The sequence below is a fragment of the Mus pahari genome, chromosome 19, assembly GCF_900095145.1.
Source record: "Mus pahari chromosome 19, PAHARI_EIJ_v1.1, whole genome shotgun sequence".
NCBI classification, from domain to species: domain Eukaryota; kingdom Metazoa; phylum Chordata; class Mammalia; order Rodentia; family Muridae; genus Mus; species Mus pahari.
The window spans coordinates 14,769,542-14,782,690 of record NC_034608.1 but is presented as its reverse complement, the minus strand read 5'-3'; the positions used below and the strand labels follow the sequence as shown (position 1 = coordinate 14,782,690).

Below are 13,149 nucleotides of genomic sequence, written 5' to 3'. Positions count from 1 at the left end.
GAACTCACTCTGTGGACCAGGTTGGCCTCGAACTCAGAAATCTGCCTGCCTCTGCCTCCCGAGTGCTGGGATTAAAGGCGTGCGCCACCACGCCTGGCGCCTTTTTAAAAGTATTATTGCATTAATTTATTCATTGTGTATGTTTGTTTATGTGGAGGTTAGAGGATGGTCTGCAGGACTCAGTTCTCTACTTCAGCCTTCACACAGGTCTTTGGGATTAAATCAGGCGATTCTGCTGGTGCAAGGATGTCTCTCTGATGAGCTGTCTGTCAGGCCCCTTCTTTAACTTTCCAACCTCTCCTGGAATTTAGCAGTGGGAAGGGGTCCTGTTGAGTGGCAGAGTGTGAACTGTAGCTTGTCCTTGCTTGCCCCTCTGCAGAAGAAAAGCCACACAGGTTGGGGAGAAGCCCCCCAAAGACGAGTCAGCCAGTGTAAGTAGGGGGCTTTTCCTGCCCTGTATTCCTTATGATGTACACTAGTGCCCTAGGGCAGGGAGGAGGGGTCACAGGGTTGAGCTGGCTTTGGACATTGGCATAGAAAGGGTAGTTTATGACACTTTTATTTACTGCCAACAGGAGGAGCCAGAGACCCGACTCCCTGCCCAGAGTGGTGAGTGATAGCCCTGTCTATCCATAGAAACTACAAATCCCAGGGTGCATTGTTCTTGCTTTGAAAGCACTACAGGGGAAAATCTGTGAAAACAGTACTGGGGATTGTAGTTTTCTAAAATTCTTTGCCCTGGTGAGTTGAGTGGTGGTATGGTTGTCTCTGTGGGGGCAATGCTTGTCTCTGATCTCTATTTGTTGCCCCACCCACCTACCCAGAACCTGTGAGAAGACCCTGGGAGAAGAACAGCACAACCTTGCCAAGGTAGGTCATAAATATTGGCGCGGAACATAAGTAACCCCTGGGACAGGACCCTCACTCCTGTCCTGTACCATCTCTTCAGGATGAAGTCATCCTCTTCTGTGACTACCTCCGAGGCCCACCCCTCGACGACGCCCAGTTCCAGTGATGACTCCGACTTGGAGAGGGTGAAGCAGGTAGCTTGGGGAGGTAGCTACGACGTTGCCAGGAGAGACAGATCTGGCTCCAGAAGGGATCTAGGAAAGGCTTGGAAACCTCTTCTAGCCTGAGGAAAGGAGTTGGTGGGTGGGGTCCAGGGGACAGATGTTCACACTGTTTTCCAGTAGCTATAGCAGGCCTTACCAGTCTATGACTCATTCCTGCTGAGTCCCCAGAATCCTCAGTGACTGAGTGGCTCCAGCTATCCTTCTCTAGTCAGAATTGGCAGGAGACTGTGTACTTTGGCAAGCTTGGTACTGGACGATCTCCGATACTGTTCTGCTGGCCCCAAAGGTCTAGGACTTTCCTATAGAACACCCCCATCAGTTTGTGACCTTGGCCGCTGTGTCAAAGGATGAGGGTGGGAGGGCTGAGCCAGCTTTCTGTCTTCAGTCAAGAAAGGGAAGAGAACCCGGCTAAGCAGAGCTCCCCTCCCTCCCACCCAACTGAGGGGCTGGCGCGTGGCTCAGCAGTAGTGTGCTTAAGTAACATTGAAGATGCCCTACATTCCATACCTTTCCATGAAATACAGTGGACTGTTTGGTGGCTAAGCAGGTAAAGGTGGCTATGCTACTCTTAACCAACCTAGTTCTATTCACAAAAGCAATATGGTAGAAGAAGTGAATTCTTTCAAGCTGTTCTCTGACCTCTACCCACACAAAGTGTATGTACATACCTCACTCTTGATTGCACGTACCTTACGCTCACATGCACATACCTGCACAAGCACATAAGTAAGTGTAAATGTTTAAGAACCTTAGAAAAGTTGGAGGGCTGGTGAGATGGCTCAGTGGGTAAGAGCACCCGACTGCTCTTCCGAAGGTCCAGAGTTCAAATCCCAGCAACCACATGGTGGCTCACAACCATCCATAACAAGATCTGACGCCCTCTTCTGGAGTGTCTGAAGACAGCTACAGTGTACTTACATATAATAAATAAATAAATCTTTAAAAAAAAAAAAAAAGAAAAGAAAAAGAAAGAAAAGAAAAGAAAGAAAAAAGAAAAGAAAAGAAAAAGAAAAGTTGGAATAAGAGAGGGGTCACTGTTTCTGAGAGTCCGGGACCCCTCTTGATTGGTTCTTTTCAGGAGCTTCTGGAAGAGGTGCGGAAGGAGCTGCAGAAAATGAAGGAGGAAATAATCGAAGGTGAGGCGCTTGTCTTGTAACGCGGGACGTGTCCATGGGAAGCGCCTGCCTTGGAGACTGGCCTGATGTGGGCCTCTCGTTCCTTCCAGTCTTTGTCCAGGAGCTGAGGAAGCGGGGTTCCCCTTGACTACCCCAGAAGACCCGTTTCTTCTTTCTGTACTTCCTGCCTGGCACCTGCTTTCCCTGCCTCGACTTGACCAAGAGTTACACAAGACGCGTTCTCCCCCGCCAGCCCCCACTTGGAAGATTCCACGTGGGGCGTGGCTTCCTGGTGCCATGGTCACACCCACGCTGGCTGCTGATTGGATAAGGAGGTCCCACCCCTTTGTTCCCTTTGGTCCTTTCCCTTCGCCATCCCCTTGGGGCTGGTTCCTCTGCTGGGGATGTACCGAGTAACCCCACAGTGAGGGAAGGGAGGAGGGGCTCTCACCGTCTCTTGTTCTGGATTCACTTTAACGCTTTAATGCCTTGGAATTTTTTTTTAAGAAAAAGTATATATATATATTTGGGTTTTGGGTGGGGAGAAGGGAAAATTTTTTTCTCTTTGGTTTTGATAAAATGGGGTGTGGGAGTTTTTAAATGCTATACCCCAGGCTTGTCCCATCGGAGGCAGCTATATAAGAGGGGAGGTATCCCACCAGGTGGGGGGTATTTCCCCCGCCCCTGGGACACCTCCCCCTTTGCCTTGGCTCCTCCCTCTTTTCTATGAGGAATTAAGATTCTTTAACTTTTTTGGAACCTCAGTTTTGTGGTTTTTTTTATTTGGGTTAGGATTTCAGGGTCCAGACCATTTTTGCCCTCCGGGAAGATGAAGTGAGGGGAGAAGAGGAAAAATAGGTCCTCCGACTTCTACCCCATAGCTTCTTGGACACGGGCGCTCGCTGAATAAATCTGCAGTTTTTATAAATGCAAAGGTCTCTGGAGTACTTTAAATGCTGTGCCCCATCAAAGGCAGCTATATAAGTGGAGAGGTATCCCACCAGGAGAGGAGGTTGCTGACAGCTGTGGGCACCCTTGCAAGAATTCGCTTCTCACTTCCGGTTCTACATACATTCCTGGTTCTGGCCTGCATTCAGTCCCCCTTCCCTCTGTGGTCCTCACCAGCCTGCTTCCTCCATCCTGCAGTGTCTGGGGACTGTGTGGTTAAGTCTTACAGCTTAACACTGGGTTGACTTCTTTACCTGGGAAGGGTCTCAGGAGATGACTGTCCCCCCCCCCCCCGCCATTAGAAGTCCCCTCCCCTAGTTCTTTCCTAACTGAAATGAATGACACGTCTGCCCGCTCAGCAAATAATGGTTTGAGACACTCTTTAACCTGGGGCTCCTTTAATTATAAAACATTTAAAACTCATAAACCACTCCTTCGTGGCCCAGTGGGTTAGCAAAGAGTGTTTTCTGGAATGTTCCATTTGGACAGAAGGTGAGGCTGCTGCTCGCCTTATTTTAAGTGGCTTTTTACCTGGAAGACCAAAGGCAGGAAGGGAGGTGATCCCTGAGAATACCGTGACACAGGTGGGTGGTGGCACTGGCCCATATGTTAAGGGTGCTGGTGGGTCCTTTACAATAGGCCAGTAATGGGGGCGAGGTGGGCAGAGTGACTGAGCAGGGCAGGGCGGACTTCATCCTCTTTCCCTTAAAAGTGAGGTACATGGAAGGAGATGGGGCTCCAGAACCTAAGGCAGGGAGTGTGATGGGCCAGTGCCCTAGGTGAAGGGTTGTTAGGTGGCTCCCCAACACACTGCCCTCCTTTCCAAGTACAGCATTCAAGCACTGGTGGTTTTGGTTAGGGGAGTCGGAAGGGTTCCCGTCACCTCCCACCAATGGGTTAAAGAGACCCGTGCGAAAGCGTACTCACACCTCTCCCAGCCAGGACCCATCTGTCCCCAGAGACCAGGGCACCTTAGCTGGCACCATTTGGGGGTGGACCCATGCAGAGAGGCCAGTCAAGCCCAGACAACAGTCCGTGTTCAAGGCCAGAGTCCTGCGGCCTCTATTCCTTGGGGGTCTCTGGACACTGGAGTTTAGGCTCAAGCTCAGGCTCATAGCAATCTTTACAGATCTGGGTTCTGAACTCTTGCATCTCAACTTGAAGCTCTGCCCGCAGCTCCGCCTGCAACTCTGCCCGCAGCTCCGCCCGCAACTCTGCCCGCAGCTCATCCAGTGCGTTCCTGGGCAATGCTGCCTGCACCTGCACCTGCAACTCCTCCAGCATTTCCTCCAGGTTGTCCACATTCTCCCGCAGCGACAGCACTGTGGCCACGCGCGCCACTTCCTTGCGGTGTTTCGATGACTTCTGGCGCCAGAACTCCAGCAGCAGACAGCCGCCCGCGGCAGCGAAGATGATGGCTTCGCCCAGCAGGTTCGCACCCAGCTCGGCCGCTGCATCCTCATTCAGTGGCTTGATGGCCTCAGCATGGAAGCCCATGATGCACATCTTGGTCCGCATCTCTAACCAGTGGTACACTGCAGGGAAGAAGAGAGGAGCCAGAGTTTGCTTTCGCCAGAGACACTCCTACCCCACTGCAAACACTCCCCCACCCCCACCCCCATCCTCATCCCCACGTCTTGGGGATCACAGCCATAGCCATAATTGCCTGCCTACAGGACAGCCACCCAGTCCACAAACTTCTCCAGGATAATGACTTCTCCAGCCTGTGGGAACCTGAAGACATGGTTTTAAAATGGTCCGGAGCTGGGATATGGCTCCTTTGGTAGAGTGCCAGCCTAGCATGCGAGGTACCCCTAGGTACAAGTTTATCTGACGGTACAGGCTTATCTGAGGTAGACACTCAGGAACAAGTTCCAGGGGGTCTTTTGGAGACTGGCCTGGACAGCACGAGAGCCCTCCTGTGGGCAGGTCACGGTGGTTCAGGCAGCCATGATCTCCGTAACTGGGAGTGAAACAAAAGGGCATCCTAGGCTAGCAATGGACCCTGGTCTCAAAATAAAACAAACGAATTAAAGAACGTCCAAAGTCAGCAATGGTTTGGTAGTTGGCCACGGAAGCCTGCTTACCGAAGTTCCATCCTCAGAACGGGAAGAAGCCCACTCTAGAGTTGCCCTGAGCTTGACACACACACAATAATAATAATAATAATAATAATAATAATAATAATAATAATAATAATAATAATAATAATAAGCAGTGTCCAGAAGATCCTGGAAAGTGGGCATGAGTGAAAATGCTGCCCTGGTTGGAAGGTAGGGCAGGGTTAGGGTCACAAGGTGGCTCCAGAGTATAAAACCCCAAAGCACTCATGCACATAGAATAAAAGCTTCTTTTGAGAGGGTTGTCAAGACAGGGTTTTTCTGTGTAGCCCTGGCAGACCTAGTACTCAGTTTGTAGACCAGACTGGCCTTGAACTCACAGAACTTGAACTCACTGGCCTCTACCCCCCAAGTGCTGGGATTAAAAGTGTGTACTGACACTGCCTGTCATACATACATTAATCTTTGAAAAAAATTATAAAACTGTGTCCTCTTGTAAATTTTAGGGAACGTCCTCTATTTACTATCTTAGTCTATCGGTGTATAACTGGGTGTGCATGGTTAAAACCAGACATTCTGGGGCTGGAGAGATGGCTCAGATGTTAACAGCACCGACTGCTTTTGCTAGGGACCCGAGTCCAGTTCCCAGATCCCACGTCTCACTATTGTCTGCAATCCAGCTCCATGGGACCTGATGTCCTCCATGACACTAGCACACACGACACACACAGACACATGCACATAAACACAAATCAAAAAGTTCAATCATACCTTATGGGGTGGGACATGCATAGTAGAAAAATGAATATGTAACCCATCAACCAAAATAAGAGAAGTGCTGTCAACCACTCAGCAACTAAATTCCTCTTGAACCCCATAAAAGGGAGCTCTGAAAAGGAACTGAGTCCCGTAAGTGGGCTCCCTTCCTTAGTGGCTGTGGGTTTTCACAGAGTGGGCCTCCCTAAGCTGCAGCAGCACTCTGCTCTGTTGTCATTTACAAACCCACTTGAGCTGTATTTTCAGTTCTTTGGTGTGTGTGCTAAGACAAGGTCTTACCACGTACCCCTGGCCTGGAACTAACGAACGCCCAACTGTCTCTGCCTGCCAAATGCTGGAGGACTGAGGGCCAAACCCATGCAGGGCTGGGTGAATACCGGATGAGCTTGCTGTCCACTGCAGTTGTACCCTGGGCCCTCCTCTGATGCGGAAGCTTGTGTTTTTCCTCAATGGCTGTTTCTCAGTAGGTCATGGACACACTGGCTGTCCCTGAGGCTCAGGTCTGCGTTCCCATGATGTCTTTACACCACCTCACCTCTTTCTTCAACTCTTTTTTTTTTTTTTTTTTTTTTTTAAGTTTTTTTTATTTATTATATGTAAGTACACTGTAGCTGTCTTCAGACACTCCAGAAGAGGGCGCCAGATCTTGTTATGGATGGTTATGAGCCACCATGTGGTTGCTGGGATTTGAACTCCGGACCTTCGGAAGAACAGTCGGGTGCTCTTATCCACTGAGCCATCTCACCAGCCCCTCTTCAACTCTCTTTATTTTTCCTTTTGAGCTCAGGTCTTATGTATAGACCAGGCTGGCCTAGAACTCAGAGATGCTCCTGCCTCTTCCTCCCAGGTGCTGGGATTAAAGGTGCTCTCCTCCACCCCTGGCTGCATTCCATCTTCTATTTGTTTCTCCCTTAGGACCTGGGAATGTCCCTTTCATGAGAAGATTTATGAACCCATCTGGAGGCCTGGCTTTTGCTCTGAGATAGATCCCTGGAGATAAGCATAAGGAGTCTGGAATGTCTGACCTCATGTTCTAGATTCAGGCAGTTTGAATCTAGATTTGCTGGAGTATATCCCTAAGTACTTTTCTCAAAAAGGGTCTTTGGTAAAATGTTTTGAATCCTTTCTTGGGTTGTCAAGGCTTTGGTTTTTTGAGACAGTGTCCACTGCTGGTCTGACTCTCACAGGCTGGCCTCAAACTCAGAGATCTGTGTGTCTCTGCCTCCCGAGTGCTGGTCTAAAGGCTTATACCACTATATTTAACTTCATCTTAAACTTTTTGTTTTGTTTTGAGATAGGATCTGTGTAGCCCTAGCTGTCCTGGAACTCACTTTGTAGACCAGGCTGGCCTCCCGCTCACAGAGATCCACCTGCTTCTGCTTCCCAAGTGCTGGCATTAAAGATGTGGCCATCACATATTTTGAATTTCTTTCTTTATTGTATGTGTATGATTATACGGATACCAAGGCATAAGGCATAATTGTGGGTGTCAGAGGACGATTTACGAAAGTTAGATCTCGCCTTTCTTCATGGGAATGCCAGGGACTGATCTGAGATCCCCAGGTTTGGTCACAGGGTCTTTATCCATTGGGCCACCTTGTTAGCCGCAGTATAACTTTTCATGTCGCTTCTTCAAATTTGAGTTGAGGTTCCCATGTTTGGTTTAGCAGCTGATACTCTTATCTCTGAGCCATCTTCCCAGCTGAGCCCTAACGTGTTTCTGAGGCAGGGTTTCTCTGTGTAGCCCTGGCTGTCCTGGAACCCACTCTGCAGACCAGGCTGGCCTCAACTCTGAGATCCGCCTGCCTCTGCCTCCCCAATGCTGGGATTAAAGGTGTGCACCATCACCACTGGGCTTTTTCTTTTGGACAGGGTCTTATTTTGGAGCAAGCCCAGGTAGTCCCCAGACTCACAACAATCCTTTGGTTTCAGCTCGAAAGGGCTGAGATTACAGCCATGAACAATCCAGCGTGCCCAGGTCCTTGCTCCTATTTGCAGCACATTGTCACAGCTCAGGCTGACCTGAAGCTCACTGTGTGCCTTTGGTGCTATCCTTGAACATCTGGAATATCGTGTCCTATCTCCAAGCCCGGATGGACACGGGAAGACACGCCCACTCGTCAGGTCTGAGGGTTGACTCCACTGGAGATGAATGAGCCTGTGCTCAGCCTGCCTCCATGTGATGCTCGCCCTCTCCACCCTGCCTCTCTCTCTCTGTCTCTCTCTCTTTGTGTGTGTGTCCCTCCCTCTCTCTCTCTCTCTCTCTCTCTCTCTCTCTCTCTCTGTCTCTCTCCCTCTCCCTCTCTCTGAGACAGGGTTTCTCTGTGTAGCCCTGGCTGTCCTGGAACTCACTCTGTAGACCAGGCTGGCCTCGAACTCAGAAATCTGCCTGCCTCCGCCTCCCGAGTGCTGAGACTGAAGGCATGCGCCATCACCACCTGACTTGTCTCTCTTGGATCCTGGTATTTCCCTGTTGTGGACACTGACATTGTGGACATTAGCCTGGTGTTTGCCCTGGGATCTTAAGAACTCATCTTTACAAGTCCTTGGACTGTCCAGTCCATTAAACTGTCTTTGAGGCATCTGCCACATACAAGTCATTTCTGCTAATAAGAGAATGTCTGCTCTTTCTCATTTTTTCTTCTTCCTTCGTGTATGTGCGTGTGTGTATGGTATCTGTGTGGGGACACGTGTGCGCGCGTGCGTGCTTATGTGATGGCAGGTATGCAGGACCGTGTCTGGCTTCTCTCTTATCTATCTTTACATGTATTTATGATTAGTATGTGTGTGTCCAATGTTCCAGTAGGAGAATGTAGATGTCAGAGGGCAACTTTTGGGCCTTGGTTCTCTCCTACCTACTGAACCATCAGTTCAGCCAGCCTCACTCACTGAAGCTTATATTTTATTTGTGTGTGTGTTCATGTTATGTGCCACGGCACTCGGAGAGGTCAGAGGGCAACTTGCAGGAAGTCTGTTCTCTCCTTTAACTCTCTGCATCCAGGGACTGAACTCAGGTCTGCAGGCTTGGCGACAGGCATTGTGCCCTCGCAGTTATGTGGCTCTCCCTCATTGGTTTTGTTTGTTTTTTAAGATTTATTTATTTATTATGAGTACACTGCAGCTGTCTTCAGACACACCAAAAGAGGGCATCAGATCCCATTACAGATGGCTGTGAGCCACCATGGGGTTGCTGGGAATTGAACTCAGGACCTGTGGAGTACAGTCAGTGCTCTATACCCGCCAACTATAGTTTTTAATCATAGTTCCTGATTTTAGCTGACCTCCCCATGCTGGCCACTGAAACTCTAATGTCTTAGTGCCTCTGGCTGGCCATAAAGAAATTCTATGATGTTCCTCGTGCAATAGCAGGTCACAGGATTCTATTCCAGAGGGGCCCTGCTCCCTGTCCTGCAAGGGAGGATGCTGCAGTGGTCCAGAAGAATCTAAAGGAAACAGGCTCTGTCACCTGGCCTGAAAACTCTGGAAGACTGAGCAGATGTGCTCAGGATCATATACTCCAAAATGAGGGTGTCACCTCATCTACAGCCTAGTCAGAGGCTTCAACAGCAGCCGGTAAGCAGAAGCGGTTCTCTGGGTTTGCTGAGCCCCTCAGCAACCCGTCTGTCTCACCGGTGAAGGGACTACTGGAGCAGGTGTAATAGGGAAATAACCTGAGGCCACCTGCTCCTCCTCTACCAAAGGCTGATTTGTTTGTTTGTTTTTTTCTTTTTGAGATAGGCAAAAGCCCGGTAGCCCTGACTAGCTTTGAGCTGGACACCCTACTGAATTTTGGGTTTATCTCCTGGGATTAATGGAGTTTACCACTATACCCGGCTATGGGCTCCCACTGAAGAAATCCAGTTAGGTAGCAAGTAGTGTGCACTTCTGCTGGCAAAGGTCGCTATATTGTGATTGTTCATTTTAATTAGACTCATGACACAGCTTGCACAAAATGAACCAGGAATCCACTCTTCTGCCCTGGTTGCCCACACTAGCGCAGAGCTCATCTATGGTACATACATAGAGTTCCCTGTTCCCCTTGCCGTGGCAGAGTCACGCTCTTGCTGTGTTCCGAAGACTGCTTAGGACTGACTTCCAGGCTCTAGTGGGCCTCCACTCTGTTTCTGAGTCACCAAGTGTGAAGGCATACCCACCCATGCTTGTTAGGTTTTAGAGTCATGTTGATATTGCTTTGTTTCTTTATTCTGAGGCAGGGTCTCATATAATCCAGGTTAGCTCTGAACTCATAGTGACTTCAATGGCTACTTAGCCCAGGCTAGCCTTGATTTCCTTATCTTCCTATTTCCACCCCGACCCTAGTGCTGGGATTCTAGGTATGCCTGAAAAAACACTAGGCCTGTTTTTTGTTTGTTTTGTTTTTTAGGCACAGGTTCTCATGTAGCCCCAGGTTAGCCTGAAACTCACTCCATAGCTAATGATGGTCTTGAACTCACTGAACCTCCTGCCTCCACTTCCCAAGTGTTGGGGTCAAAAGTGTGAGTCATTGTTCCTGGCTTTTTTTTTTTTTTNAGCCCTGGCTGTCCTGGAACTCACTTGGTAGACCAGGCTAGCCTCGAACTCAGAAATCCGCCTGCCTCTGCCTCCCCAGTGCTGGGATTAAAGGCCTGCGCCACCAGGCCCGGCTTGTTCCTGGCTTTTGCATTTATTTACTGTCTTATTTTAGACTAGGCTGGCCTCAAATCTGTGACACTGTTCCTGTCTCAGTTTATGAGAACAGGGATTAAGGTATGTGTTGTCACATTCAGGTAGTATTGTTTAAAAATATATATCTTAGATACACGGAACACACCCATGCGTGTACATATACAAACATTGATATAGTTCTTATCGATTTATTATTTTATGTGTATGACTGTTTTGACAGCATGTATGTCTGTGTACCAAGTGTGTGCATGGAGGAGGGCACTGAATTCTCTGGAACTAGAGTTAGAAATGATTGTGAGCCACTGTCGCTATGTGGGTGCTGGGAATTGAATTTGGTTCCTCAGTAAGGTTTTTTAGACAGGGTCTCACTGTGTAGCCCTGGCTGTCCCAGAACTCACTTTGTAGACCAGGCTGGCCTCAAATTCAGAGATTGTCCTGCCTCTACCTCTCAAGTGCTGGGACTAAAGGCTTGAGCCACCTCTGCCCAGTTATAGCTCTTCTTTATGAAATAGATTACCACAAAACAAGACTTAGTAGCAAGTCCTGCTGGGTAAGGACTGCCAAACTGTCACTCCAGAAACATATACATCACACACATCATGTTACATATACAGCATGCACAGAATCACACAATACAGGGAGAAGAGAATTACTTTACAGTGTGCACAGGATGGATTATATGAGCTCTTCCTTCTCAAGGATTTCAGTGCAAGCTCAGGCCTTCTGAGGTTGCAGGTAGCAGCTCCTGTGGGGTTTGAGGAGAATCAGGAACACAGAAGAGGGGGCTAATGCTTGACACAGGGGGGACCAGGGCCTTGGTGACCTCCTGTTCCAGAGGTTTAGCTTGATTGCCATTTTTTTTAAAGATTTATTTATTTATTATATGTGAGTACACTGTAGCTGTCTTCAGACACTCCAGAAGAGGGCGTCAGATCTTGTTACGGGTGGTTGTGAGCCACCATGTGGTTGCTGGGATTCGAACTCCGGACCTTCGGAAGAGCAGTCGGGTGCTCTTACCCACTGAGCCATCTCACCAGCCCTTGATTGCCATTTTTATTTAGTTTGTTTCTCAAGACAGGGTTTTTCTCTGTAGCCCTGGTTGTACTGGAAGTCACTCTGTAGACCTGGCTGGCCTTAAACTCAGAGATCCCCCTGCCTCTGCCTCCTGACTGCTAGGATTGAAGGCCTGTGCTAGCACCTCTCTGCATCTTTGAGACAGGTCACTCTACATGCCACTGGCTGTCCTGGAACTATGTAGATCAGGCCAACCTAGAACTCACAGAGTTCTGACATCCTCTACCTCTTCAATGCTGAGATTAAAGGTGTGTGCCACCACACTCGACTCCCTAAGAGGGTGACCCTTGTCTGCCCTTGCTGTGTGGGGTCAGTGAACTTCTCCTGTAAAGGGCCAGTGGGTAACTGTTCTCCAGTGGCTCCGAGTCTCAAATTCTGCCAAAGTGGCCATCGACAATGTGAAAGGAAGTGAGCACAGCCGCTGTAATAAACCTTTATTGACTGATTCGGCTCAGGGGCCTAGTTTGCTAAGCTTTGCACTGTTAGGCTCTTACCTGGTCTTCATCCTGTGGAGTTTTCAACATTGAACCTGAGGTACCTCCACAGTAGCAGGATGACAGGTGTATATAGTTTATGTAGTGCCGGGGACTGGATCCAGAGCTTCAGGCATGCTAGACAAGAGGCCTGTCCATGGCACCACTTCCCCAGTGCCAGCTCTTTACCCCTATGCTGGAATGGCAGCACCACGGTGGCTCTGCTGAGCTTTGTCTTGTCCCTGGCTTCTGCAGACCCGGGGAGAAAGTGACACCGTAGCTGCTCCATGCACATGTGTTCAGTTGGTGGGTGACAGCACCCCCAGCCACTAGGCAGGCTTTTCCTGCCAGTTTACCTACCCACAGTGCTCACACTGGCCAGCCAAGGAAGGGCTTTGGGGCCAGGGGAACTGGTTGGAGCTTGTATAAGATTCATCCTCTTATGGTGGCTCTCCAACCAAGAGCTTGTCCAACCGGACCAACAGCCAGGGATGGGACAGGCAGAGCCACCAACACTGGCTCAGGCTGTGTGAGCTGGTATGATGAGGTTCTGTCTGCAATGTCCTAAAGCCCCAAATCACTCAGGAGGGAGACTCTAGGTCCAGCCCCATCTACTCACATAACCAAGGAGGGAGCAGGTGACACCGAGTGTGTGCAGTTGTCCCTCACTGACCCACCATGGCAAAGAACAGGGCAGCTTTTCTGGCTAAGATGGACTTTAAGCTCATTTTGTGAAGGAAAATGACTTGCCAAGTGCCAAGATCCAGAGGCATGTGCTCCCATGCCTGCTGCAATCCTGGGTTGGTTTAGACAGGGTCTTGCTATATAGCCCCTCAAACCTGTAGTCTTTTTTGTTGTTGTTGTTTTGTTTTTGTTTTTGTTTTTTCGAGACAGGGTTTCTCTGTGTAGCCCTGGCTGTCCTGGAACTCACTCTGTAGACCAGGCTGGCCCCGAACTCAGAAAT

General features: G+C 49.3%; 2 protein-coding genes across 4 annotated transcripts in view; one reads left to right on the top strand and one right to left on the bottom strand.

Moving 5' to 3' along the window:
- Positions 1 to 3,122, top strand: part of Vasp (vasodilator stimulated phosphoprotein) — a 14,965-nt gene extending 11,843 nt beyond the window's left edge. For 2 of the 3 annotated variants that reach the window (XM_021218954.2, XM_021218953.2), the window contains exons 8-13: positions 380 to 431; positions 576 to 609; positions 825 to 870; positions 950 to 1,043; positions 2,152 to 2,209; positions 2,299 to 3,122. In XM_021218954.2, coding sequence (XP_021074613.1) covers positions 380 to 431; positions 576 to 609; positions 825 to 870; positions 950 to 1,043; positions 2,152 to 2,209; positions 2,299 to 2,336 — 322 coding nt within the window. In that variant the 3' untranslated portion in view covers positions 2,337 to 3,122. The remainder of the gene's footprint in view (positions 1 to 379; positions 432 to 575; positions 610 to 824; positions 871 to 949; positions 1,044 to 2,151; positions 2,210 to 2,298) is intronic. The other variant, XM_029532148.1, reaches the window with a different exon arrangement.
- A 1,076-nt stretch (positions 3,123 to 4,198) lies between these two features.
- On the bottom strand, positions 4,199 to 4,663 carry LOC110336899 (optic atrophy 3 protein homolog). The gene has a single exon (XM_029531668.1). The coding sequence runs from the start codon at positions 4,652 to 4,654 to the stop codon at positions 4,199 to 4,201; it is 456 nt and encodes a 151-aa protein (XP_029387528.1). The 5' UTR covers positions 4,655 to 4,663.
- Positions 4,664 to 13,149: the final 8,486 nt, after the last annotated feature.

Excerpts from the sequence above, each read along its gene's own strand:
- LOC110336899 (XM_029531668.1), bottom strand. The coding sequence starts at position 4,654 with ATGCGGACCAAGATGTGCATCATGGGCTTCCATGCTGAGGCCATCAAG.